The 27,939-nt window shown below is 38.6% G+C and overlaps 2 protein-coding genes and 1 long non-coding RNA gene across 9 annotated transcripts in view; 1 reads left to right on the forward strand and 2 right to left on the reverse strand.

Annotated features, from left to right (window-relative positions):
* Positions 1-7,300: 7,300 nt before the first annotated feature.
* On the reverse strand, positions 7,301-23,051 carry CCNT1 (cyclin T1). Of its 5 annotated transcripts, none has more exons than XM_072409465.1 (9): positions 22,868-23,051; positions 19,877-19,958; positions 19,234-19,362; positions 17,762-17,822; positions 17,203-17,265; positions 17,075-17,120; positions 16,726-16,889; positions 15,159-15,229; positions 7,301-12,884 (listed from the first exon to the last, which is right to left on the reverse strand). In XM_072409465.1, the coding sequence occupies exons 1-9, from the start codon at positions 23,011-23,013 to the stop codon at positions 11,742-11,744; spliced, it is 1,905 nt and encodes a 634-aa protein (XP_072265566.1). In that variant the 5' UTR covers positions 23,014-23,051; the 3' UTR covers positions 7,301-11,741. The 5 variants fall into 5 exon arrangements, with proteins under 5 accessions (XP_072265566.1, XP_072265590.1, XP_072265582.1 ...); XM_072409489.1 differs by lacking the exon at positions 19,877-19,958 and adding an exon at positions 20,010-20,092 and having other exon boundaries at positions 21,849-23,008; XM_072409481.1 differs by lacking the exon at positions 19,877-19,958 and adding an exon at positions 20,010-20,092 and having other exon boundaries at positions 21,219-23,008.
* Positions 23,052-26,429: 3,378 nt separating this feature from the next.
* LOC140329326 (uncharacterized) lies at positions 26,430-27,007 on the reverse strand. Its single transcript, XR_011920470.1, has 2 exons — positions 26,855-27,007; positions 26,430-26,661 (listed from the first exon to the last, which is right to left on the reverse strand). It is a non-coding gene; the product is annotated as an uncharacterized lncRNA (long non-coding RNA).
* KANSL2 (KAT8 regulatory NSL complex subunit 2) overlaps positions 26,960-27,939 on the forward strand; it is a 7,510-nt gene continuing 6,530 nt past the window's right edge. For 2 of the 3 annotated variants that reach the window (XM_072409510.1, XM_072409518.1), the window contains exons 1-2: positions 26,960-27,111; positions 27,630-27,879. In XM_072409510.1, coding sequence (XP_072265611.1) covers positions 27,033-27,111; positions 27,630-27,879 — 329 coding nt within the window. In that variant the 5' untranslated portion in view covers positions 26,960-27,032. Of the gene's footprint in view, positions 27,112-27,629; positions 27,880-27,939 lie in introns of those variants that run through there. The other variant, XM_072409527.1, reaches the window with a different exon arrangement.

Here is a 27,939-nt window from a genome sequence, read left to right on the forward strand (position 1 = left end):
TGCGCGGAAGCGGAATGAACTGTAACCATGGAAACTGAGTCTCACTGTGTACTACTACTACTACACAGGTCACACAGAGCAACTGGTCAGGCCGCTGTAGTTTATCATTCTCTCCTAATGTCAGATTCCCCTGAGATGTGATAACATTCATACACATAATACAAACTTGTGTGTAACCATTTCAGCACTCATACAATTATTAGTGTGAGTTTTAAATAAGACAGTATAAAATTAAAAACCTATATAAACCAGAAGGCTGCCTGACTCTGAGCTAATCACTTCTGTGACAATGCCATTTTTATTTTCCATATATGATTGTAAATGATCTGTAGATAAAAATGAGCTGACAAATCTTCCATGGGATAGAAGTAGATTCCATTTCTTTGGGTTGTTACTGCTGCCCATTGTGGAGTCATTGAGTTATTGTTTAACAAATTCAGAATTTTCTCCAATCATTTACTGGCAAACCGTTTATCCAGAGATACTGGGTTATGGCCCATGTGCTGAATTTACAAACCTCTGGCACCTCTTATCTATATACGGTGTGCAATTCCTTGCTATGTCCAGAGATATCTCATGGGCCATGACTAGGGTAGTTCCGATCTTCACCCCATTACTTACACCTTTTACCAAAACCACACCTCAACTTACCAGCCGTTCCCCCCAAAAACACACCGACACCTTATTGGACTTAAAATGGCTGGCAACCAGCTGTTTATTTAACAATAAATAAAACACTTTAAATAATAAACACAATAAATAACCATCAATATAACCAGTATTTAACTTCCTGGGCGTTTCACTGATGTCTGGATTTCTGTACCAAAAGCGGTACACTGTTTTTCATTCATTTTTTTTTTTTTTTTAATTGTAGACCTGTATCTTAAATAAAAAACACAAAAATCAGCTTAAAAAAGAATCCATCACTAAATCAAAAATACTGAAAATGCAATATTTCTGTATACTGTATAGTACTATATTTTTCTAAAACACCTTCCTAGTGTGGTAAATTTTACCACCAATGGAACCCAAAAATGATCCGACACATGCTGCAAAGTCCCCAACAATACCCTACAAACTAAGCTATCCGGCAGTCCAATCAACCGGAAGTCATCAAAATAATGAATGACCGATTCCACTCCCGCCATCGTCCACACAACCCATGCCTCCTTTACCAATTTATCTGTCACCATCCCTGGAAACCGCAGAGCCGATCTTAAATTCTTTGGCTCCTCTGGAATTACCCCCAAACTACACGGAATCCTATGTCCCCGGGAAAACCCCTCCACGATTAGGATACCTACTTAAAAAGGGACACAGCCTTGTGATGTTCATGGGAGTCATTCCCCTTTCCACCACCGTCATCACCCCTACCGGCTCCATGTTTGAAACAACGAGCGAGCCCATTCTCCCTCCACATACTGAACATTCGTGGCGAAAGTGGCAACCAGTGGGGTGGTGACAGCAGTGGAAAAGGCAATGAGTCTGGTGAACAACGCAAGGATGCTCCCCTTTTGAAGCTCCTGTTGATTGGAATTTGCACGTGCCTTCATTGAACAACCAGCACACTCCTTTTTTCTTTCCAGGCAGTGATCCAACAACTTGTTGCCCACCGTTCCCCCCCATGAAAAAACTGCATGTCCCCAGGCCTCCCAGCCGACATAATCCGCATCCACAGACCAATGTCTTTTTGATCCAACGCAACGATGGCCGAACTGCCTTCCTCTGACGAAATTGCTTGTTGTACCGCAGCCACGCCATGCTGCCATAAAACCTATATGCCTCCCGAATGGTATCCAAATAGCAGAACAAACCCACACACCGTTATTATGTTTTTTTTTATTATGAAATCTGTTATTATGGAGTGTATTATTATGGGGTGTATTAATATGGAGTGTGGTATTATGGGACTTGTTACTATAGGATGTATTATCATGTGGTGTGTTATGCCATGTATTATTATGGGATATATTATGGAATGCGTTATTATGAGGTGTGTTATGATGGGATGCATTAGTATGGGGTGTTACTAAGGAATATGTTATTATGGGATACAATTTTATGGGTGGTGTTAATATGGGATGTATTAATATGGTATTTGTTATAATGAAATGTATTATAAAAGAATATGTTTTTTGGGGTGTGTTATTATGGGATGTGTTATTATGGGGTGTATTATTAGGGGATATGGTATAGGATATAATATTCTGAGGTGTGCTATAATGGGATGTGTCATTATGGGAGGTGTATTATTAGGGGATATGTTATTATGGAATGTAATATTATAGGGTGTGCTATTATGGGATGTGTCATTATGGGGTGTATTATTAGGGGATATGTTATTATGGGGTGTGCTATTATGGGATGTGTTATTATGGAGTGTATTATTAAAGAATGTATTAATATGGGGTGTGTTCTTTTGGGATGTGTTATTATGGGATATATTATTATAGAATGTATTAATATGGGGTCTGTTATTATGGGATGTGTATTATGGGATATATTATTATGGGTTGTGTTATTTTGCGGTGTGTTATTATAGGATGTGTTATTATGAGATATAATAATATAGGATGATTTATTATAGGATGAGGTTATGTGGTGGGTTATTATGGGGTGTGTTGATTTTGGGCTATGTTAATATGGGAAATGTTATTATGAGATATGTTATTATGGGATTTAATATTATGGGATGTGTTATTGTGGGATGTATTATTATGGGGTGTATTGTTATGAGATGTATTATTATGAGATATGTTATTATGGGATGTAATATCATGGAATTTATTATGAGGTGTTATTATGGAGTGTTTTATTATGGGGTGTATTATTATTGGATGTTATTATAGGATGTATTATTATGGGATGTGTCATCATAGAATGTGTTATTATGCCAATAGGGCATTTACTCTTGCAGTAGAACTGTTTAATGTCAGAAACCTACTGACCAAAGATGGTGGCAAGGATCAACAAATCCCTATTGGCTCTCCATACCACACTGTAATGTCACAGCGCAATGTAGCCAATAAGGCATTTCCTCTTGCAATAGAGCTGTTAACTGTCAGAAACCTACCGACCAAAGATAGTAGCAAGGATCAACAAATCCCTATTGGCTCTGCATATCACACTGTGAAGGCATTTTTTTTTGGCAGCAGGGCTATTAACTGCCAGAAACCAACTGGTAAAAGATATCAGCAAGGTTCACCCACTCTCAACTGTATGACCACAATGTGACGTGAGCCAATTACCCTTGGATCTGCTCACCTCACTGTGATGTCATAGTGAAATGTGTGTGCACAGTTATGTGAGTTAAGCTACGCCCAATGGTTCTCGCCCGATAATCGTCTCAGGGCTGATATCAGACGAGAATCTGGTGTGTGTACAGCGCCCGTCATCCATCATCCGAACGACCATCCTGGCGGATCCACGGACGATGGTCAACGAACGATCCTAATGCAAGGGAAGGGGGAGAGTGCGCTGCAGGGTGCCTCTTCGTCATTCTCCCCCTCCCCTCTGCATAGAGCAGAACGATGCTGTATGTACAAACGTTTAACGTCAATCAATGATTATTCACGATCATTCTGTACATGCTGTAACGATATGATCATTTAAATATAATCCACCAATAATGTACACACACTAGATACGATCGCTTGAACGATGCAGGAAGTGACGTGTACCAGAGAACGTGTACTGGAGAACCATCCACGATCACTGAATAAATGTACACACAATAGACAAATGATCGTTCCCCATTCAGATCCGCCGAGACAGTTGTTTGTTTCCAGTGACATTCCTCGTTCATCAGCGTGGGACAGTCGTCCACTTTTTTTGTTAAAGATTATCGGATGATCGGTTACTAATCGTTTTTTCCAATGATAATTATTTGCACAAGTGTACAATAAATTGCCAGTCATATTAATTGCATAACTTATCAGGCCCCTATGGCTCAACCCACGTTGCTCACAGCTGCTTTATATCAGGCCACCTTGAACACCAGGAGGGCCTAGGTGAGTGTTGTCCCATGTCGAAAAAGACAAAACCCAGTTACGAAAAGTTTTCATAATTTCCATCTATGAACACGCCAGTCAGACAGATGCACTAGACTTGACTTTACTTGTTGACCCCTGTTGCAACAAGTGTTTATCATTCCCATCTATGAACCTGTTAAGTCAAAAAAATAAAAACTGGACATAACTTTGTTACGGTGTTTATGAAAGCTGTTGACAAGACTGAAAAGCTTAACTACCTTGGTGTCAATGTAAGTGCTGCTAAAGGCTTTCTATCTATAGATTCAAGATTAAATAATATTTATTAATATGTTGCATTGCTTCTAATTGTTTCTCTTTTTCTTTTTTTTTTTAGAAGCACTGGGAATTACCAAATGCACAGTGGCTGCAGGTTAAATAGATGAAAAAGGACAACAGGATTTCAGAAAAAGAATCCACTAAAAACACACCAGGCCTGCAGCATAGGGACTGAGTGTGTATTTTTTTATGGTATTCATAAACACTTGTTACTGCACATCGTTGAGATGACAAAAAGCTCAACCCACTAAAAACTATGAGGACTGTGTAATTTTTTTTATACAAAAAAAAAATTCATCAAACCATGTCATTATGAAACTGGCTTTCTGTACAGAGGCAAGCTGCAATAGAAAAGGGCCTTTGCCAAACTCTTATCACAAGGTTGGGAGAGAAAACACACTGGTGAGAGGACAAAAACTCAATACGCTAAACCCATTAGGGCCATACTAAAAAAAAATTAAAAAGCTGTGTCCACAGAGTGAGATAGGCACAGATACTGTGGATGTACTAGGGTGTACCTTATTTAAAAACATTATTGCTTGTAATAATAGAAAAATGGCAGTAACATGACAATGTATTTTATCATGTGAAGACCAGGATATGACCCTATCTGTACTCTATCGCTATACAAAGCATAGAAGGAAGGACAGGGCGAGACCTATGGAAGTTGCTGATGGACACTTGGGGTGACACCCCAGGCTGTTTTGCTTCTAGTACGTTATTCCCCTACTCCTTGTATTTGTTATTGCCCCTCTTGACTGGATATCTCCGGTTTATTTTGTTGTTACAGTGATTGTTATTGGGCAGCACGTTGGCTCAATGGTTAGCACTCTGGCCCTTTGCAGTGCTGGGTCCCAGGTTGGAAACTCGACCAGGACACTATCTGCATGGAGTTTGCAGGTTCTCCCGTGTTCACGTGGGTTTTCCTCTGGGTACTTTGGTTTCCTCCCACATTCCAAAAACATGCAGGTAAGTTAATTCGCTTTCCTCTAAAAGTGTCCTTAGACTGTATTAATGACACAAGACTATGGTAGGGTTAATAGTTTGTGAGCCCCTTTGAGGGATAGCTAATGACATGAAGATGGACTTTGTACGGCGCTGCGTAATATGTCGTAGCTATATAATATAGTGTAATAATAATAAAAAAGATCATTGTTAAAGAAGGAAGGTCAGAGAGGGTAGCTGAGGCATATGAATAAGTATATCTAAAATACATTGGTGGTCTAGTGAGTTCCAGACCTAGAAACTCCTATGACCCAGCAGGGTTATCGAAAAGAGGGGTCGTGAAGCAAAGTGGGGAGGACACCCTGGTCTTCCCCAAAAAGGAAACCCAGGTGGGGAGCAAAGCGTAGGCTATGGTAGCATATAGAATATTTTTCGAGAACTTAGACATAAGCTAATATAACACACAGATTAATGCTGAAAACAACCATAATGTACACAAACCCATTAATGTGTAGAAAAATTATCCCCCTAAATTTACTCCATGAGGAGATGTTTGTGACCTTTAGGTAAACCCCCCATAAGCAATGTCAGTAGCTGTGTTGTGGCTACAAATAACACAAAAGTAGTGTCAGTGGCTATATCAACCCCCAGCTCCAGGAGTGGTTTTATTCACACAACAGATTGCTCTGCTTGATGAATCAGTTATTGTTTTAGCTCACCTCTCATCTAATTTTGTGCTCTGTGCTTTACTATTGCTTCTTCTTTGCTGTCTGGCTCACTGTGATCGACACTCTTCTAATGCAGCCTTGCCTTTTTCTCTCCATATCCTGGCTCTGTGTGATCTGGCAATAGCCTAGGGAGTTATGTGAGAAATATGGCTCTGATGCATTATTAAACATTAAGAATAGTCATGGATTTTAAGTTTAAGAACAAAATAAAATATTTCACATTTGCCAGATGGTTAGGGTTTTAATCTGTGTGTAGCGCTGTAAATACAAGTGTTCCTCAGAAATGTTTAATTGAATGTTATACCATTCAGCCTCACATACATCATCACCCTCTGTAACGTACAAATAGATTTATGTGGGGGTGAGGACATTGGTACCCAGAATTATAATTGCCCTAGGAATGTTCTAGTTTGTATATCTGCCAAGGAAAATCTGAACTTTATTCAATTCCCAGGTAACCAAACAAGTTCCAACTGAGTTACATCACACAGATTCACAATTTTTTTCCCCCTAGGCCAGGAGTTCGTCCTCGCTTTTCCTCCCACCAGAATAAAAGATACAAAACTAAAGTTATCATGTGTGACCAGTCAAATATTGCTACCTGCTCACTATTTCTGAACCAAAAAAGATAGCCACTAACCTTTGAACCCCATTAATTCTGCAGTGAATACTTCCACATAAATGCCACCCACCATTACCATGGGACCCAAGGCCATTCCCTAGGTTAGCCCTATAAGATATTCGGCCCCGGAGACCAGCAATGTTAAAGCCCAACTAAATCCAAAATTGAACAAAGCAAATTCTTAAAGCATATAGTATAAACTTCTGGAGCTGAACAAATTCAAAAATTCATTGTGTAGCTATGCTGTTGTAGCTGTGCATGTATCCTCTGAACAACTAGGACCTCTCATGCCTTATTGTTTAGTGGCTTCTCACTGAAAAGAATAGAGGTATACTACATCACCATGCATGTGCCACTTTGGTCCGTTAACCGAGTTGTAGAATGGGGGTAGGTATTAATGTGTTTTAGAGCAGACCAATGTTCCAGTAACATTTTTCTAGCAAATCATCTGGGCACCTTGGTTTGAAAATTTTTTCCTGGAATGATTTTGTCAATTCTCAAATGAACAGAAGACTAAAAGTAAGGCGGATGCTCTGTGATGTCAGTGACAGGCCTCATGTTCCTGTTTCATAGTAAAGAACACTGGGACTGATTTATAAAATCTGGAGCAAAAGTTGTGCTGTTCTTCCTTGGCATTTAGATTGTTTTGTTTGAGATATGAAACAAATAACTTCTTGAGACAATAAAAAAAACTCACATTTGCTTCAGATTTAATAAATTGGTCCTATTGGTTTAATAACAGTCAAAACATTTTAAGACACAACCCAAAAAAGACATACAGCCACTTTACTACAAGAGCCATTCACCATTTGCATAGATAGAAAAATGACAGGATACCTTTTATACTGTACAATCTTCATACAATTTCATTTTTTATAAAGCATATATTATACAAATATTTCATAGAATAGATATCCCTTTAATGACATTGCAATGCAGGAAGAAAACATTAATAAATACATCTATGAAGAAATACATAATTGTTACAGAATATAAAGTATTTTTGCAAATGCCAGTATATTTCAAGTTCAGATGACCCTAATTTTATGTCATACATTCTAATTTCATTTAAAGGAGATGTTCCCCTAAACATTAAAAACAGCTCTGCGTTGCAGTAATAAAATACTTTACATCAGGGATTATGAAGAATTGTGCTGGAACATAAGTTTTTTTTTGCTTATGTCACCAAATCTGACATTCTTTTTTTGTAAAATGTTTATTAAGTAACAAAATCTGCTGGTCAACACTTATAAAACCTTCATGGGTGCTACTTCCTAAAAACACACTTGCTCCCAAAGGAAGTGCCACACACTTTTTTGTATTTTTTTTTACTTAAAATTTCAGTAAGGTTTTGTCATATATTAAGTAATGTGGCCTTCAGAATAAAAACATTATATACCTGAGTAAAAATATTATCATGATTTCCTATACCAGGAAAAATGTCTATGTAACAGTAATACCTAATTTTGGTAATCAGTACTTGTACACAAATCTAAAAAAAAATGCATTACACAAACAAGTTCTTACATATCTACATGCCTTGTTTTTGTATTTTTTAGAACTACACTATAGAAATGGGTTCTTTTCATTCCTGAAATTCAGTGCTTTGAAAAGCCGTATCTATGAAGTGCCTGCCATAAAATCTGCCGAAGAGACTGTGCTGTCCTCCTATGTTCAGATCATTTGAAATACAATAACATTTTATTTTAAACACAAGTTTTAAACACATATTGTCAAATGGATTGTTGGGACGACTGTATGGCATAATTATGGTATAATCCTATGTCTGATAGAAATGGCCAAACCAATCTTGTGTTTAACATTCCAGTTCAATTTATCAGTGCTGGTTTTAATTTAGGGTAAACTACAATTCCCTTGGTACTCCACTTTATTAAATCAAGCCTTTATGGTAAGCTGCAAATTATATTTTTATTAAAAATGCCAAAGGGCAGAATGGGTCCTTTATTGTAGCCTAATCATACTACCTAAAGCTGAACTCCAGAATGAAAGCCTTTTTAACTCAATCTTTCCTCTCCTGTTAAAGTAGAGCCTAATAATTTTTATAATTTGTTTAAATCATAAAGCAATTCAGCAGAAATGTAAGCATATAATACCTGTGACTTCATAACTTCCAGATGATTTCTTTGGAAAGCCTTAGGCAGTGAGGAGGAACTTGTAGGGAGAAGCAGATCTAGGAGTGGTGACAGAGGAGTTCCTTTCTCTTCTACCACTGCCTCTGTAGCCTGAAAACGTCTGCTTTGCTCAGATCAAAGGTAGAGAGGGCTTGCAGTCTCACAAACCTAAAAAAAGGTAGGCAGACTAAACGCGTACCAGCGTTGGGATCTTCCTTTATTTTCTCTGGATGATCTTCAGCCATCTTGATTGACTGTTCATGGATGACGCAATTCCTGCGCTTTCATTCATCCCAACACACAAGGGAATGCATGCACAGCTTAACTCAGATTTCAGAGACCTAGAGCAATCAACCAGGTACGCTATTGCATTGCAGAAGGGACACTGCCTGTCCCTTTCTGAAAAAATGACTTGCGCTGGCCATGCAAACTTAGACGTGGAACTTTAGGATATCTGCTGCACAGTCTAAAGCTTTTTGTGTAGAAAGTAAAGTATACAAGGAAATAGGACTATGAGCTTTCATGACAGGGGAGGACTCTCCACAAATGTAAAAGAAGACTGGTAAAACTACAGTTCAGCTTTAAATCACTGAAATTATTTACCAAGACTAGCAAAGGATCGCTATATACTTGGAGCAATTGGCACAATGTAGTGATTATCTATACAGGATACATGCAAAAGCATTTAATTGCACATATTTTGAGCACTGCACAATTATGTTTGATCATTGCTATCTGCATGGCTTACAGTATTAGAAGCTATTATTGCATCTGGATAGTGATCAACAGCTAAAGATTCTTCTCCAGTAAATTAAGTTAGGTGATTAAGCTACTAAAAAATTCCCAAGTCCTCCCAAACTAAACAAAGATTATGTCTTGTCAATATCAATTACATGACTGCACCTAAGTTACCTTCTGGCATATTAAAGCAAAAGTTAAGGAAAGCCTGTCATGGGATATAAATAAAGCATCCACACTGCTGACATCTCCCAAAAATAGTAGTTGCTTGGCTGTCATATTCAGCCTCCTTCTTCAGTAAGTTGAGTTATTTATGCAGCAAAGGACTTCCAGTGTTAAACCCAGAAATTTTTTTTAAGCCGGGTTGGGAGAAATTATAGGTGGGTGGTGGCCTCTGTATTGTAACCCACTAATCTGTAACCACCCAAAACAGCCAGGTGGTGCACCCAGCTAAAAGGGGCTGGGGAGAACACTGACGTCTGACTTTCCAGGATATAACTTGCGCTCCTGAGTTCATTCGCCCCAGCACATGCAAATAAAGCAGGGTTTCCCTTACAATCAAATCAGACAAAGTGCATGCACAGCTCAGCCTTTTCACATTTCACTGGTGCACTCAGGGTAATTTGGGTTCCTGCAAAAGGGACATCCTCTGTCCCTTTCTGCAAAACCACCTTACCTGGATCTTTTATTTAGTAAAGTGCGACTTTAGTTAGGTTTCCGATAAAACATTTGCGTGCATTTCAGCTGGTCTGTTAAGATATTAATGTGATATATAAAAACTGACCTATGCAAGAACAGAACAGCCCAGTCCAGATAACATAACAGCCTAGGTTGATATACACAAGAATAATGCAATATTATTAAACCAGAAAAAAAACAAGATGAAATGGGCTCGAAAAATTTTTCATAGCTTTCCTTTTACCAAAGAATCGGGTCAGTGATATGTCAGTGGGATGTTCACAGTTACTGCTGCAAAAATGTAGCAGCCGAGGTTGATTATGTGCAAACAAGCTTATTTACTTCCACCTCTCCTTTATTCGGAAATATGAATTCCAGAAAGTCGAAAACATAGCAAAAAACATTGACACCAGTTATCACGGCTTTCAGTCAAAAATTTGGAAGAGATGGAAAACATCTTCAATATCCAAATCCATTTGCTAACGGTGACCTTAGACTGGCTGGCATGACAATGATTTTGTTACTGCATACAAAAGAACAGCACCACTCTTTTCTGGTTCAGAAGTGGGAAAAAAAGGAAAAATGTAGCAACATGCTTATATGCACACATTGGAAAACAAGAGACAATCTGTTAGAAATACAAAGTTTAAAAAGGTGGAAACTTCTATGTAAACACAATTAGCATTTTAACAAAAATGTCATTTTTAACTAACATCTTTTCCTTTACAGCAAGGAAAATGTATTACAGGACATCTCAAATCTCAGACATGGTACAGATTTTCTTCTCTTGGTATTTCAACATTTTACTCATATGACTCCATTTTACATGCAAGCTAGCTTTTCATAAATAAATCCTGAGATGAAAAAAATGATGTGAAAAGACAATGTCTTGTGAAAGCATAAATCCGTACCTGTAATATTTGTTTACAATATTTTGGCTAAAATAACTTCTTATTCTCTGTAATAACTTTACATTTCTTCTTTCTATGTATATTTATTAAAACCATAAACCCGTTTTCAAAGAGGACAGCAGCAACGGAATGACAGACAACACAGATAAGGTCTTTGCTACAAAGGTAATGTTTCAATGAGGCCATTGCATTGTGACGCCAATGGCTTCACCCTTTCCACAAGCTTTAGAAAAATATATATAAACATAATTAGGTACCCAGGTAAAAGGGACTTAAGAGTTGGGAACAACTGAACAGCTGTTTTCTGAATATCACAGGTACCTGTAAACTCCTAATGTTAAATCTACTTTTCATCTACAATTTTCCAAATCACACAATTCATGGACGCACAGTACTGCCATTGAAGTATCACCTATGCAGCCAAGCCTTAAGACTAAACTGATAAATGAGGTGACCAATTGACTGGTTATCTAAAAATCACAGCAGGCCCACCTTCAAAATTTTTAAGAGAAAAAACACATGAAAAAAGTAAAAAAAAAAAAAAAAAATAGTTACTTCTGATGATTAATTAAACACAAAGGACAACGGAGAGTTGAAAGTAGTATGCTGGTGTAATAGTGCTGAAAAGTGGCTACATAAAACATCTCCAATCCTTCTCTCATCATAAAAAACCTGGAAGGTCATTTTGGAAGTGGTGGCAGAGGAGGAGGTGGCTCAGAAGGTAGGGGAGGAGGCCTAGATTTATCTGTGCTACTTGGCCTATGTTTACGGTACTCCCCGTATTGATTTAAATACTGACGGGGTGCTATAGGCTGCACTCCCTGTGCACTTAGAAGTGAATGTATCATGCTTACAGTGTCCTGGTAATCAATTACTTTTGATAAGCTGTGCCCATCAGAACCAGAAGTTTCTCTGTCTGTTTTGTCATGAATGCTGTGACTACTCCACGCTCTGTGGGCTGATTGGGCAACTGGAGATTCAGTTTTAGTTGGTACTGAAGTTCTGCTCACTTTTTGTGAAACAGAATCATGACCAGGGTTATCTTCAGACAAGGGCCTTTTTCTGGATGCCTCTAATGATTTGTGTGATGATCCTCCCACATTGGAAGATGATCGTTTACTGCTAGAGCTGGATGAATTATGATGGTGATGACGATGGGACTGACTATTGTGGTGGTGTGACGATGAACCGCTCCGGTGCTTGTCTCGAACTTTGTTGCTGCTACTACTGTCCTCAGTTGGCACCTTTATGCGGATCTTTGTATCCTCTGGTTTCTCACGGGTGGGCACAGGAAGACGTAGTTTTAGACTAGAGGTTTTCTCTGTCCGCTCATGGCTAACCTCATGCAAAGGAATCTTCAGAATGATAGGTGAGGCATGACTCTCCCTTTCACGGTCTTTCTGCTGCTGTATAAGTAAATTTTGAGCAGCAGACGCATACTGTTCCTTTAAACTGGCACCCATATTTTCTAGCTGACGCTTCTGTGCAGCTAATTCTTCAGCATGCTTTGCACGATATTCCTTCAGTGAGACTTTTGCTACTGTTGGTTTATTTCCTGGGAGCTGTGACTGATCTGTGCAACCAATAAATTCACTAGTCCTCTGGTGGTCCTGTTGGGTATTTTCAGGGGCTCCCCATGACTCTTCAGACATTCCAAAGTCCTGTTTTAATATTGGGAAAGGCTGAGAAGAGGAGTCTGAAAAAGGGGATTTGTTCATCGATCCACTTTGAGAGATCATCCTAAGTAAAGCCTGATCAGAGAAGCAGTCGGTACTATCATTTTCTCCTTCACCTTCTTTGGGCTTTTTATTTGCTTGGTATATCTATATAGCAAAAAAAAACACTTGCATTAATGTCTAGCATAAACAATATAAAAACAAGTTCTTGCTAGAATATCAATCAACAGTAGTGTGTGAACTTTGCACTTACAATATCATTCCCTAAGAAGAGTAAATTTATTTAGGCTGTTATTGATTTTGTTAAAAAAAACAATATATTTAACAGAAAGATATTATAAATATATTAAAATATAAATAAATGCAATTCATAACGTTGATGTGTTTCCAGTTGCAGGATTGTAAAAATAAATAGACTGAGAGATATCAAGGATTGCTAAGTAAGCTGGATTAGTACGACACATCCATCATTTTGCAATACATAACTTCAGGACTCACCTGCAGAACCAAAATGCTAATTAATTTAGCAGGTATAGATACCTACAAACACTATTTTAAATATTAAATTGAAAACTAAAACGGAATTTAAAGGTGATGCATACAAGAAGCACAGCCAAACCACTTAACATTTTACTTTTTCCAGGCATTACTATAGTTCTCAATTATAATCACTTCTGTTAATTATCTGGTGATTTGGGAACTCCTACTTCTGATATAGAACAATTCATAGTTTAATTTAGCACTAGTTTACATTGCTAAATTTAGCAATGGTTTACATAGACAAAGTCTGATGTTAAGAAAAAAACTATTGTAAGTCCATCACAGTTATGAATCAGGTTGTTAACAGGCTTGAAAGTTTTAGGATAACCTGCATGGAGTATGCTCCCTCCCAGGGTTTGCCAAGTTTTAATCGCACATTCCAAAGATATACTGGTAGAATATTTAGTGCACTAACTAGCCTTAGACTGTGTTGGGGACATTAGATTGTGAGCCCCTGTGATGGATAGTGGCATGATCATAACTGCATAACATGTTGGTGTTAAATAAATATAGGATTATTATTAGGAAAAAACAACTGAAAATGTTATTTTAGCACACATTCAGGGTTTGCTGGAAAGCATTAGTAGGTGGCCAGATTGATTTCACTATTCTTAAAGACCCACCATGTGCACTTAATTTTCCACCACTGCACTACATTATCCTAACACACTCTTTATCCACAGGTTCAAACCTAGGTAGGTCTAAAATGTCATAGTACAATTTTTGTTTACATTTCCCTACTACTACTACTGACTTCTATTGAGGACATACAAGCCCCATAAGAGTCATTGAGGCTGTACACCTCAAATGCTTTTTTTTTTTAAGTTAGAGTAGGGAGCCTATGTGGCCATTGTGGGAAAGTCTAGTTATCCTTTAAAATATAATTCCAGATGCAAAAAAATAGACAAAAATGAACAGCCATTTAAAGACAATACATATTCACCTGATTTTTGGCCATTTTGCCAGACTGGGATGACAAAACACTGTACATGTAAGCAGGAGTTCATTTTGTCTCAGTAGCCCCAGGGGACTTAGGGTTACCTGACACATCCTTGGCAGCATACAATGAATTGCGCAATAAAGACCTGTTTGCTTACTGATTTTGAAAGGGGACTTTATAATTTTGTTTTTAACAATAAAAAATCCCAGATTCACAAATAAAGATTAGTATGATTTTCTTTAAAGCATGCAGGTGACATTAAAATTACCAGAAACTAATTCTGATGTATAGCTGACCTAGTTTTTGGAAGTTCCATATTAGGTTTTGAACATTTAAAAGAGTCATGAGAACATAAAGCTATGCTAAGGTGGTATTAAGTCCATGATAGCTTTGTGAGAATTGTTCCTCCCCTATGCTTTGGAGATGAAACATATCTGGTGGTCATGTCCAAGCGCTCAGGAATTCTGGTGTGAAGTCGATATATTCTGTTCTACAATTATCTGTACCAGTCACTCCTGAATGTGTTCTATTTAGCAAGTCACATCGATGGCAGCTCGTATTTCCCTTGCTAAAGAAATCTCCCATCATAAACAAAGCAGTTCTTCATTCAAACCTAACTGGATTATGGTCAATGACAAACTCACCTGCATTCTTAAGGACACCCCCTATGATTTTGAACTTACCTGGAACCCCTGGCTGTATTACTGTGGGTTTAAAGGCAAGGTCTTCACTCCCTATTCTCTCAACCCCATCCACTACCCCGTCCCTCTTTCCTCACTGTTTTGGTTTTTTGTCTGTTTGTATTGCTATTTATTATTGTACTGTCTTCACCCTATTATGTATTAAAATAGTATTAACCAAAACGGCTTAAATATTTGTACTTATTCTAATAAAATGTCTTCAATACAGAAGCATAATCACGTCAGCATTTCAAAACTTACTCTCCAGTTTCGTATGCGTTTCAATCGATTTGGAGTTTTCTCTAATATCTGAAGAAACTCATGTGTTAAATCTGAAAAAAAAAGAAAGGATACTAAGCCTGATATCTATGGAATGCAAAAAGTAAGAAAAAGCCTAACCTACTTTGTAAGATTCAAAATAGAAATGAATAAAGTAAATGTACACAATTGTTTGTATTCATAGACTGTACAGATGCCAGGAAAGCATATGCTATCCTAATCACAGTAAAAGCCCATTTTTGTTTGCATTCCTAAACATGTCTATATGAATGCATAACCCACCTGAAGCAGGTCAAAATGCACCTGTCAATACATTTTGAATGATTACAGAAACATCCTAAATTTATACTATTGACACAAGCCTGAAGCCCATCACCATAGGTCCTAAAGTTTGCACGCAGATGTCCATAACTGGCCATTTTCCCATCTTTAAATATTTTGCTTAAATAAAACTTTTGGTTAATTTTTTAATAATTCATCATTCCCTATTATTCAAATTTTCCAACACATTCTATTTACCCAAACACATTTTTTAATGATTGAATACATATAGAAAGGAAGAATGCACTCTCAGCAGATTTGAAATATCTCCGTGTGCTATTAAAAAAAAACAAAGGTTAATCAGGACCCACAACAGTACAATTTTTTCTAAATCTGACCCTACTTTTCAAACGTAACTCTTACAATAATAACTGTAACACTCATCTATTAACCTACCATGTATAAAAAGATTTAAACCCTTGGCAACATTTACTAAAGTTTACTAAAGCACTGTACAACATAAATAGTCTATTTTCTATGTTTCTGGGTTTGATTGCAGAGGGCCTAAAAATCTCCAGAAGAAAAATAAAATCCAAACATGAACTGTGGCTACCCTCACACTGCAAACGTTAAATGCTTCCTTTTTTTATCGAGAGAAGATGTAAAAATGTCTTTTAACTACATTTATTCTGTTGCTCCTTCAGGCTTCTCTGCTCGACAGGTCCTCCCACAGTGCTCTGTACGCTGGTTCTAACGTCATCCCCTAAAATGTAAGTCCAGTATTCAAGCATTGTAAAAGGATGCTGAAGGTTCGCCCATAACTATGGTTGCTGGTGGAGCAAGGGATTAGGTAAATAAAAGTCCTTTTTGCTTGTCCAAACGAAATAAATGTGCAGTGGGTATACGTTTAACTCCTTTAAAGATTTGAAAATGTCTTTTTAAAATTTTTTTTATGTTTTTTTTTTTGTTTTTTTTAACATTTGCGTTACCGGTAACTTTGGTATATTCTCAAAAAGGGCTTTGTTTAATAGTTGTATTAACAAAATTACAATCCCCAAATTGAAGTATCGTGAGGAGTCTTGCTGCTGCTAACACATGATGCTTACAGTGTTAAATCTACTTCCTCACCTCTCGATAGGAGCCTTCCATTTTTTTTTTATATTTGTTAAATTGTCTGACACAGTCCTACACTGATCACCAGCTTATGTTTTCCAAACATGTACCCAATTTACTAACATTCAGTTTTTTAGGCAACCATGTATAAACAAACACAGGTACAAATACAAACCATCTAAAAGTTTCAATGTTACAGTCGCATCCACATACTCCCACCACGGCTTTCCGTCTGTAGATACAGGGATCTCCCAGTTTGACCATTTACAGGCCAAGTGGATGCAGACACAGGCCACCACTGGAGGGGTGTACTGGAGGCAGAATGTAGTTAAATGCAAGCTATGGGAAAGCAAATTAGATATTAGAGGTGATACTACTAACACCACTGACAATTTTTTAAATATCTCAACACTCTACAAAAAGGTATTCTTTATGGAATTATATCTCACCCACCATGATAAGCTCAGCCCCCTTATAATAGAAAAAGAACCCTTAATTCAAAAAATTGAAATAACAATAATAACCTGTTGGTTGCCATGAAGTAGGACGTCTGAGCCAAGTCTTTGCTTGCTAAGGAGAGAGACAAAGCAGAGGTGACTATACAAAGACCCACATAAAACACATGATAAAGCATGTCAATGATTGGTCTTACCTCTAACTAGCTGTGTGCATTTCACTACATGAGTATGTGGATGATCAATAGTTATCTCAAACCCTGAAAAAAACACAAAGCAAAGTTAGAAACCTGGAGGAAAATCCGATCCAGCATGCAATTTAGAAGAAAGTAGGCATGACAAAACACTACAGAAAATAAAAAATGTATAATAACATGAAGCTGCAAAGCTGTCAGTGCATTAAGCATTCCACTTAACAGACCACAAACTGTTTCTAGTGTCTTACGCTTTTCATGCATTTAACGCTTAAAATAAAAAAAATATAAACATGTTTACAATATCAATATATTTTATGTATGGCATCAATTAAATTCTTCTCTGGAAAAAACAATACTGTAGGTAAAACAACAATGGTGGTTTAACAAGTTATACACAGTAACTTTGCCATGCTTTAAGTCTTCAACTGCAAGATTAGTATCCAGTGCACAGTCTTATTCTGCAGACTCTTCTGCCAGGTCAGTTTGCTCCATGGCAGCGGACAGGCCTTTGTTAGGGCTTTCCAGGATTTCCCATTTTCAACCATTCTGGAAGACTTACCCAGGGTCTGCAGTATAATGCTCTCTAGAATGACCAGGTCTTGGGCTTGTTGCAGATATGCCTGTTGTTGAGAGGACGGCAAGTTACTCACTGGTATGCACTCTGTACAAAACAACCAGGGTATAAGGGCAAGGTCACCATCTGGTCATGCTCTACATAACTGATGACTGCCAAAGGTATTTGTGGAGTCTAAAGTACTAATCTATACATTTAACAAATGCAACTATCACAACAAGCAGAACTAAAACCAGGTGGTGATCCTAGCTGATAAAGATGCACCCCAAAACAACAGAGTCCAAAAATCCAGTGAAAGACATTGCCACAATAAAGCCAGTACATAAACCCTCTGCTTGTTCTCAAACAACATACTCAGAACAAATATATATATATATATGGTACAATATTATTGCTTGCTTCACTAGCAAAAAAGAAGCAAAGCGGGATATGGCTGCTCTACTTTAGCATTTAGACTGATGCGATGTGGATATACAGGTATATGACAAAGGAATGCAAATTAAGACTATATTAAAATTTATCACTCCAAAGACATATTTGAAAATTACATTACTGGCACATGGCATGTCAAAAGTGTGAAGAAATATTTCACTCTTAAACCCAAATTCACTTGACACTTTGGTACTTATTCAAAATTAAAAGTCAATATAAAAAGCCAGCAAGACACATCAGGCATTTTTAGTGCAAATAAATAGTGTACAATGGGAAAACTGACAACTATAGTTCACAGACATCTGCAATATGTTCACTAAAATCATGTTTTCATATAATAAGTGGAAGTAACCCTAAATAAATGACAACCCCCACTTGAAAAACAAATCATCCCATTATCAGCAATAATCAGGTAACAATCAGCTATATATTGCTACAAAAGGAAAAAAACTTTTACAATATGTGGACACTAAATTTTATTTTGCATGTATGGTCACACATCCATAAGATAGAAAGTCTTAAAATTGAGGACAAACTAATCACTAAGCTACAATATAAATGTATTTGGAAAGGTTCAGAATGGTAAACATGCTGTAGACAAACTACCTTATCATAATACAACCCTAACTAATGATTAGCTCTGCCTTCCAAATTAAAACATGAAAGCCCTTTTCTCTATTCACATCCTAAAACTGGTATTGCTGAGCCCCTTTAGAAAATAATAGTTGCCTGCTAGTTAGTTCACTGAAGAAAATATTGTTTTACGTCCGAAGTCTAAAGTCTTCTGGATACCAGATATGATTAAGTTACTCAAAGCACAGTAATAAAGACGACAACATGACAGGCAACTAGAACTTTCAGAAATGCTCACCAATGGCAGCCTCCGACAGAGTTCACTGAAAGTGGATCCCCCAAAAGATTTTAAAATTTTGCTCTCTCGTAGTTAACCGATCACAAATTAATTTTTTTTTACTGATCTCACAAGTCTGCAGATACAAAATTAATACACAGCAGTCAACAAGTACCTCGCTATTGGTGTCAGGCATAGGTTCCTTTGAGTTTAGGCAAGCATGGACAACCTTGATGACATGCTCCAACTTCCGCGGCTGTTCTTCTACCTTCGCTGCCAAAAACAGAGCTGCAGGTGCTATAGTCTGTTGGAACAAACACAACACTTTGATAACCTGCATTTATATGTGGCACCTTCTCTGATTTACCAAAGCAGTATTATGGATAAAAAAATATGAAATAAGCATTAAAAGTATAACTTTAGCAGGTTTTTCTGAAAAGAGGAGGCTTTACATAAATCTACATCAGCAAAGTTAGGTATGAGTCAGAGTGTGATATGTGGTGGAATTTGGGGTACAACGGTACAAAAAGCCCTCCCCCTACATCTTAGATACCTGTAGATGACAAAACACAAACCAGAGATGTCGCCCAATAATCAGCACACATTGTGACCCACACAAAAAATTTTTTAGGAGTTGGCCTGTACTACATGTGAAGACATGTATACATTAGCATGTCAGTACCTTGGTAAATAAGATTTAGGAATGGAGCTCTTGGTAATATATTCTTAAATAAAACAAAGCTCTCAGTTTTAGTTACAATTACCAATAAAAGTACAATGCAAAGTAGAAACAAGAGGTTATAACAAATATCACTTACATTACGATGAAATTTTGTAAAAGACTGGACCATATAAAAGCGATGCATATACACAATAGCTGTGTTAATAGTCAGTTGGGATCTAGGATATCAAACTAAGGAAAAACTAATAAAACAAAAATGAAGCAATTACCTGAAAACAACTGCAATCATTGTAACAGATCTGATTTAAAAGTACTAATTCAGATGCCGACACTTTATTCTCTTCCATTTAACCTTTTAAAGGTTAAGATATTTGAAAAAGTTACTAATGAACAACTACATTAAAACTAATTCACCATCCTGAATTGGTTCACCTGATGAAGAAACAATCAAAGTAAATGGACAAGTCTGTGTGTACGGCTTTACAGATGACCCACACTAACCTAATAAAAATTTGGGATAACATCAACTTCTTCAGACTAAGCAACAGCCTACAATTCTACAAAAAGGTGATTCCTCCCAAATATACTGATATATTCTGTGCCCGGTATGCAATTGCTGATAAGTGTGAAGCATCACTGTTGTTGAAGTACACAAAATTATTAAAAAGGTTTTTCTAACCCAATGCAAACAATACCTAGTCTCCTCACCATAAGAAAAAAAAATTGTGCCGTATACGACAGGCTTTCTATCACTGGTAATATACTATGTCATTTTTTATTGTTGATTTTTCCTTGCAGGCCTGTATAGTTTCTCTTTCATGCTGAACTGCAGTGCACTCATGTGAACCAGAATTTTATTACATGAGTTTGGCTGCATGATATAAATGGCTTTGAGGGTGCAGATAATAGTAATAAACAGGCAGCAGGAGTGTAATTCATTTTATATCTCCTTACACTTTCACAACATATACATTACAAAGAGGTTTTTTTGGTGCCTCTTCATCTGTCTGCCAAAATTTCATATAACATAAAATAATGATTTCCTGTACAGCCCCTTGTTTTATTTATGAGTTTGAGCAAAGGCTGGGCAAAGCAGTCTTTTTAATATACTAAATCAAATCTCATCACAAGACCACAAACCTTTTACAATCAATTAAGGATATAAATATTTACACGTAATCTTTCCAACACTTATTACTACATTATGCAGATCAGCACAAAACATAAGCCAAACTGGGGTATCTCCAATGATTGGCACATTATCCTAATGGGTAGACATTCCCACCCATGAGGTGACAATACAGCCTTATGGGTAAGAAATCTGACAAGCTAGGCAGTGGCATGTGAGCACCTTCAATCATTACAACACCAATCCATAAATATATATCTATATATATAGATCTATTATTCATAACGTGCGCAGGATACATAACATTGACATAAAAAGCTGCATTATCTAACCAGGAAACAAGTATTACCTGTCTAGGTGTGCTAAGGGTGGAAATTTGTGAAAAGTCACAAAAGATCTAAAGCACAAACCGGTACCATAAAAGTATCTCAGCAGCATTTAGCAATTTGTAGTTTCCGTGAAAATGTAAAGCCTTCCCATAAGATTACTACAGATTAGATGACACTGGGCTGAAATCACAAAGTTCAATGCCAAGATAAGGATCCATATTTTCATTAAAGTGACAGATATCATCTGCTAAGTCTACAATCTTAAAGTCACATGACTGATAATAAAGATGAATGCATACAGCCACTGTGTGTTTATTACCTCCCTGAAGATTTATTTTTTTTAAAAAAGAACACAAGGCATGTTAAAATACAAAAGTAGCTATGGTGTATTATTGAATGAATTACACCACACATTAATGTCCCGTCATTTATTACATGAAAGACAGACAGATTCTGAAGTGTCCATCTAAAATGTCTTTCAGTGAGAATTATACAGTGTGTATATATATATATATAGATATATATATATATATATATATATATAGATATAAATATATATACATATATATATACACATATCTATCTATAGATATACATACACACATACCCTTGGTATACAATTGTAAATATAACATGTGAGGTATGCAAACCTTTACAATTGACCCTGTGCTGACAGGAGGGTAAGCTTCTGTTTTATTGTTGTCTGTGGCTCTTTCTAAAAGATTTTCTCTCCCATAGGAAGTGTTTGGAAATATCTCAAACAGGATCACAGGCAAAGAAAAACAATGTGTTTATTCTCATCCTTGTAACTACCACAGCCCTCCCATTTATTATTAGCATGGGCATCACAGGAAGAGCTGAAAAATCTCCTCACTAAGAAAAACCTGGCACCTTTCCATACGATCTACAAATTTAGACAATCTAGGCACAATCTGTTGTAGTAGAAGGGTCTATCTGCACACAGAGTAATTCCTTGTGATACCCAAAGTACATGTAAACCCTTTATGAATGGCAGATCATGTTATAAAGCATCATAAACAGTTTTCATAATTTTTCATTTTATTACTTTGTCTCAAAGCTGCCATCATTGCTGTGGCCTGTTTCCCATAGTGACAACAGTGGACCATGCCTAGGCAATGCGGGTCAGCACAGACAATTGTCAAGGGCACATGTGACATGGAGACAACACAAGAGTACAATGGGAAGAGTTCAGGCAATTTGTATGGTGGGTGTCAGGATTGGCAGATGTTAGTGAACACTATTGGAATCATTTATGTAACCTGCAGAGGCCCAGAGGGGATTCTGGTGTTTGGCTCTATTTTATTAGTAACACCAAGAGCTTGTGGGGGTGACAAGGACACGTGACTAAGCAACAGGGCACAGAACTCGCCACCCATCAATGAAACCTTCGGGTGACCCGGCGGGTACACGTGCTGTGACGGAGCTGTCCGCCTCGTACACCGGAAAGAGCTTATTCCTGGTATTAGCTGGGCCCGGCGCCGGTACCCACATAACAAGCAAAGCTGACCTTCCGTGTACAGCGAATATATGTGCGAACGTCTCCCCCACAGAGCACAGCGCCCCGCTACCCTCATGTGCCGAGCACAGCTGCCCCTCTCCAGGCCTCACTCCCTGCCTCAGGCCTCAGCTACAGGCCAGGGAAGGATACACGCCGAGCCGCTGGCCCATGTCTTGAATGAGGTTGGCTGCCTGCTGCCGGTACGAGAGCTCCATGTCCGGGTCCACGCCGGCGCGGCGGGACGGGCTGCGTTCTAGCTGCTCCCGGGTGAAGTACCAGCGGCCTGGAGGCGCCATGTCTGGGTGGGAGAGGACGTTCACGTACTGAAACCGGAAAGCCGTAGAAAAAGAAATGAGCGTGCGTCATACGCCGCGCTGTGTGGGCGGGGCGTGAAAGCGGGCGCGAGGTTTGTGGTGGGCGGAGCTTGTTCTTGCAGGTTAATAATATGAGGCGGAGCTCGGGTTACCAAGCTGACTTGTCCTTCTAAGTGCTCATATAACCATGATAGAGATGACTGTATAGCCTATAAAGGGATATTAGGAAGTGTTTTCCTTAAAACTGAAACTAGAATAACAACATTTACAAATAGAGTTTTGTGTATGGGATGCATGCTTTCAGTGGTGCAACCCACCACCCCTTATGTCTCCTATGTGGCCTATATAGGCTGTCCGATCTGTACACATTGTAGAGGGGGGGCTATAAAATGTATCAGCAAAAAAAAAATGTAATTGCAGTTTATAAATAATTATAATTAGTAATGTTAATAAACAGGATTTATATAGCGCCAACATATTACACAGCCCTGTACATTAAATAAGGGTTGCAAATGACAGACAGTGACACAGGAGGAGTAGAGGACCATACAATCTAGTAGGTGGGGAAGTAACGCACAATCGCAGGGGAGATACCGAGATGTTAATTTTCACCTGGTTATCCTTGCTTGTCATTCCTCCGTTGTATTTATAGGAGGCATTGTCACCCAGTAAGGACTTCAAACATGTCTGCATCGTTGTCATTACATTACGCTGTGTGTCCAAATAGTTCCGGATTCTGTGGGAATAATCCATGTTTTGAACTAAAGAGCTTTGTCCAGTGGACTTCAAAATTTGGTTTGGATTTGTTGATTCGTGCTACCATCTTTGGTCAGTAGGTTTCTGGCAGTAAACAGCTCTACTACAAGAGCAAATGCCTTATTGGCTACATTGAGCTGTGACATCATAGTATAGTATGCAGAGCCAATAGGAATTTGTTGATCCTTGCTACCATCTTTGGTCAGTAGGTTTCTGACAGTAAACAGATCTACTGCAAGAGGAAATGCCTTATTGGCTAAATTGAGCTATGACATCACAGTAATGAGGATTGGCTGATCTATGGTGCCAATATTGAATGAGCTAGGAAGCAGAAGACAGTGATAAAAAAAAAGAGGAGACAAAACAATACCTGATTCATCCTGCAGAACAATCTGTTGCCTCTGTTGTGAATAGAACCAATCCTGGGTATGGGGGGTAATGTTATGGCCACTGACACCACTTCTACTGACTCGGGTTAATGGAGGTTAATTTAAAGGCCACAACTCCTTGGGAGGTAATAATACCACTACCAACACTGTTCATAAGGGGTTAATATTGCTACCAATGACATTGCATCTGGTGGTGGTGGGGGGTGGGGTAATATTCCTGCCACTAACATTAATATTGATGCCAAAGAACACCCGGAGAGTTATAACAGTTGTTGATGACAACATTCTTGAGGGGGCAATTTAGCTGGCACTGTCACCACTCCTGGGGGGTTTGTGTAGTTGTTTCTGGTTGTTTTCAGCATTATTCTGTTAAATTATTTTATGCTTTGTTAGGTTATTGAAAAATATTCTATGTTCTACCATTACTTACACTTTGCTCCTCACCTGGTATTCCCGTCTGAGGAAGAGCAGGGTGGCCTCCCCATTTGGCCCTAAGACCCCTTTTTTTTATTTATTTTAGATGTACTTAGCCCTCAGCTACCTTCCCTGCCTGTCACGGTGTCGGTGGGATGGTGGATCCTCCATGTCACCAGCCTGGTTGGCTGAGAGTCTAACAGCCTGGTCTTCTCCAGAGCCTCTAGAAGTGAGAATGTTGTGCTGCAGGCATGCAAAGGCTGGTGATTGCTGAAAGGCAGAAACAAAGCATGGTACAGAAATGTGAAACAGGAGCGTGGTCAGACAAGTTAGAGGTCAGGGTAGGCGGCAAACAGGAGCAGTCAGGCAGAGCCAAAGGGCAGGCAGGAATCAAAAGTAGCCAAGCAAATCCGGGGTCAGTAAACCAGAGTATCAGAAATTGGAGATGCAACCAGGAATAGCTGTAATCAGAGCCAAGAGGACCTGCTTGTTCAGGCAACTTCCTGTTGCCAGTTTCTTATTTTAGGGGAGGTCATGTGGCAAATGGGACTCACGTGACCACAGGTCACAGAGAAAAGAAAAATAGACTTACCTTCAATCCCGCAGGGCAGTCCGATCACTCTGGTGGTGTCCTGCATCGGGTTCCGCGTCGTCCTGGCATCCGTCCTGGAGCCGGCGCTCCAGGCACCACCATCTGCGTCTTTTTTTCCGGGTGCTTCATCCTATGTCACCCGACTCAGGAGCGAGATCGGGTGACATAGGATGAAAAATAAATTTGGCGACCTCACTGCGCATGCAGTGAAATCCATTCCGAGTTTACCGAAAGTGTATCCTCTCCAGCCTTGGAGAGCTTTAACCACCCTACCGCTAAACCCGACCTTGGTCCGGGTTAAAAAAAATTGCAATTATCGATAAACCCGAACTTTTCTCACTGTATGAAAATACAGTGAGAAAAGTTCGGGTTTATCGATCACTTACCTGGTCCCGCTGTGATCATCCAGCGTCGTTCTCCAGCGTCGTTCTCCCTCTCCAGCGTCGGGTGCCTTCTCCGAGAAGAAGAAGCCGTCCAGCTTCTTCTCCGTCCGTAGCGTGTACGTGTCCCTCGGCGATGACGGCGGCGCATGTGCGGGAAATTCAAATTCAAACTCATTCAAACACATTTTGTATTGGATTGAATACAAACTCCTGTATCCAATCCAATACAAAATAATATAAAATAAATACAGAGTATATAACTGGTAAATTCAAACTCATATTTTGTATTGGATTGAATACAAAGTCTGTATCCAATCCAATACAAAATAATATAAAATAAATACATAGTATATAACTGGTAAATTCAAACTCATATTTTGTATTGGATTGAATACAAAGTCCTGTATCCAATCCAATGCAAAATAATACAAAATATATTTATGTGGTTTTGTCTATAGGTATGTGACGTTGGACTGTTGGACACAATTTACCACACTAGGGAGGTGTTTTAGAAAAATATATTACTATACAGTATACCGAATTATGGCATTTTCAGTATTTTTCATATATTTATGTATTCTTGTTTAAGCTGATTTTTGTGTCTTTTATTTAATTTTATTAAAAGTAATTTTTTTTACATGATTGTGTGTTTCAAACCATTTTTATATTTATGATATCTAAAAATTCATGAAAAATTTCATGAAAAACAGTGTAACGCTTTTGGTACAGAAATCTAGACATCAGTGTAACGCCCAGGTGGTTAATATATCAGGACCAATGACTGAATTTGTTTTTGCTTACACAGTGAAAACTAGAGAGATTGCGGGTGAGAAGAGGTCAATTCAACTTTCTTTGAGCAGAAACTGTTATGCAAACAAATGTTTAATAGATAAGAAAATCCTACTTGTGTCGCCACAACAGATCAATGAACGACATTGGACAACTGCTGTATACGTCAGATTCTCCTCTCAGATGAGCTGGACATCTCGTACTGGCCGAGAATCATCTGACATGTCTACATAGCCCATTTTCTTCCAAGGTATTATTGTCTTTCAACAGATTTAAATATTTCCTTCTGGGGTTAATTTGAATCCACCTGGAAATAAGGAAATATCACATAATTGCAAATAATTATACATTAGTTATTTCTGTTTTCAAAGCACAACTCGAATATCTGAGCAGCCCTGATTTGTATTGATCACCCCCATGTGCACAATTTCTCAGCAGTGTAAATAAATCCAATTATTAAGAACCAATCAAGTAACAATAACCTGTAACACTGCACTCACTTGTCAGGCGTCTAGATTGGACATCGATCACCCACGTGCTCCTTCACAACCCAGCCAATAGAATGCAAGTGCAGCGAGGAAAGTCACGTGACGTCTTACCAAAGGGGAGCATATTGCCGGACAGTGGAAGTCACGTTCTGTACCTCAGACGTCACGTCGCAAGCGCTGCCCCCTTGTGATGCCCCCCCCCTCCTCTAAGCCACTTCCAGCTTCTACCCTAAGCTCTCTGTCTCAGTGTGAAAGGAGCGGCCGTGCAGGTAAAATGGCGGCTGTGTGTTCTGTGTGCTGAGTCACTTCAGTGTCTGGCGCCTCAGTTGGTGGGAGCCGGAATAGTTATGTGAGGGGGTAGATTTTCTATTTCTCCTGGGTTTTATTGTAAGCATACTTTAGGAAAGCGAGCATTGGAGGAAATGTTCTCCCCTTTGTGTAATAATGAGCTTGTAAACATCTGCGCCTCTAATGAGGTAAAGCAGAAAGTTACATTGTGGAGCTGGGCCAGCACGACTAATAACATGTCTGTGTGTTGTGCTAAGATGTGATTATTGTAATTTTGTGTTGTAACAAAGTGCAGGAGTAGAAAAGTTGCAGCAGATGAATACAGGGAGGAGCATGTGTGAATGTCTACATGTGCTGGGTGAAGACACATTCACACAGTCATCATGACATGCCCACATGCTCCTTACTTTATTCACTTGCTGCATCTTCATAAATAACCACAGCGCCTCTCCTTATCATTATTGTGACTGATGCTGAATTGTCTTTTGTTGGATCTCAGAGATGAACAGAATTCGGATCCACGTTCTGCCGAGCAGAGGTCGCCTGACTCCGGTGTCCAGGACGTATGAAGCCCTTTCCTGTGCGTACACCCAGCGCCCGTGTTCCCAGCCGCGCATCGATGGCTATGAATTCTGCATCAAACACATACTGGAAGACAGGAACGCTCCATACAAACAATGCAGCTACGTATCCAGCAAGAACGGGCGACGCTGCACCGCCGCTGCTCCTAAACCTGACAAAAAGGATGGGTAAGCCGGAGCTGTATTCTATGAAATGACCCGGACATTCCCTCTGTAGATTATAGGTCT

The sequence above is a fragment of the Pyxicephalus adspersus genome, chromosome 1 (assembly GCF_032062135.1).
Source record: "Pyxicephalus adspersus chromosome 1, UCB_Pads_2.0, whole genome shotgun sequence".
NCBI classification, from domain to species: Eukaryota; Metazoa; Chordata; class Amphibia; order Anura; family Pyxicephalidae; genus Pyxicephalus; species Pyxicephalus adspersus.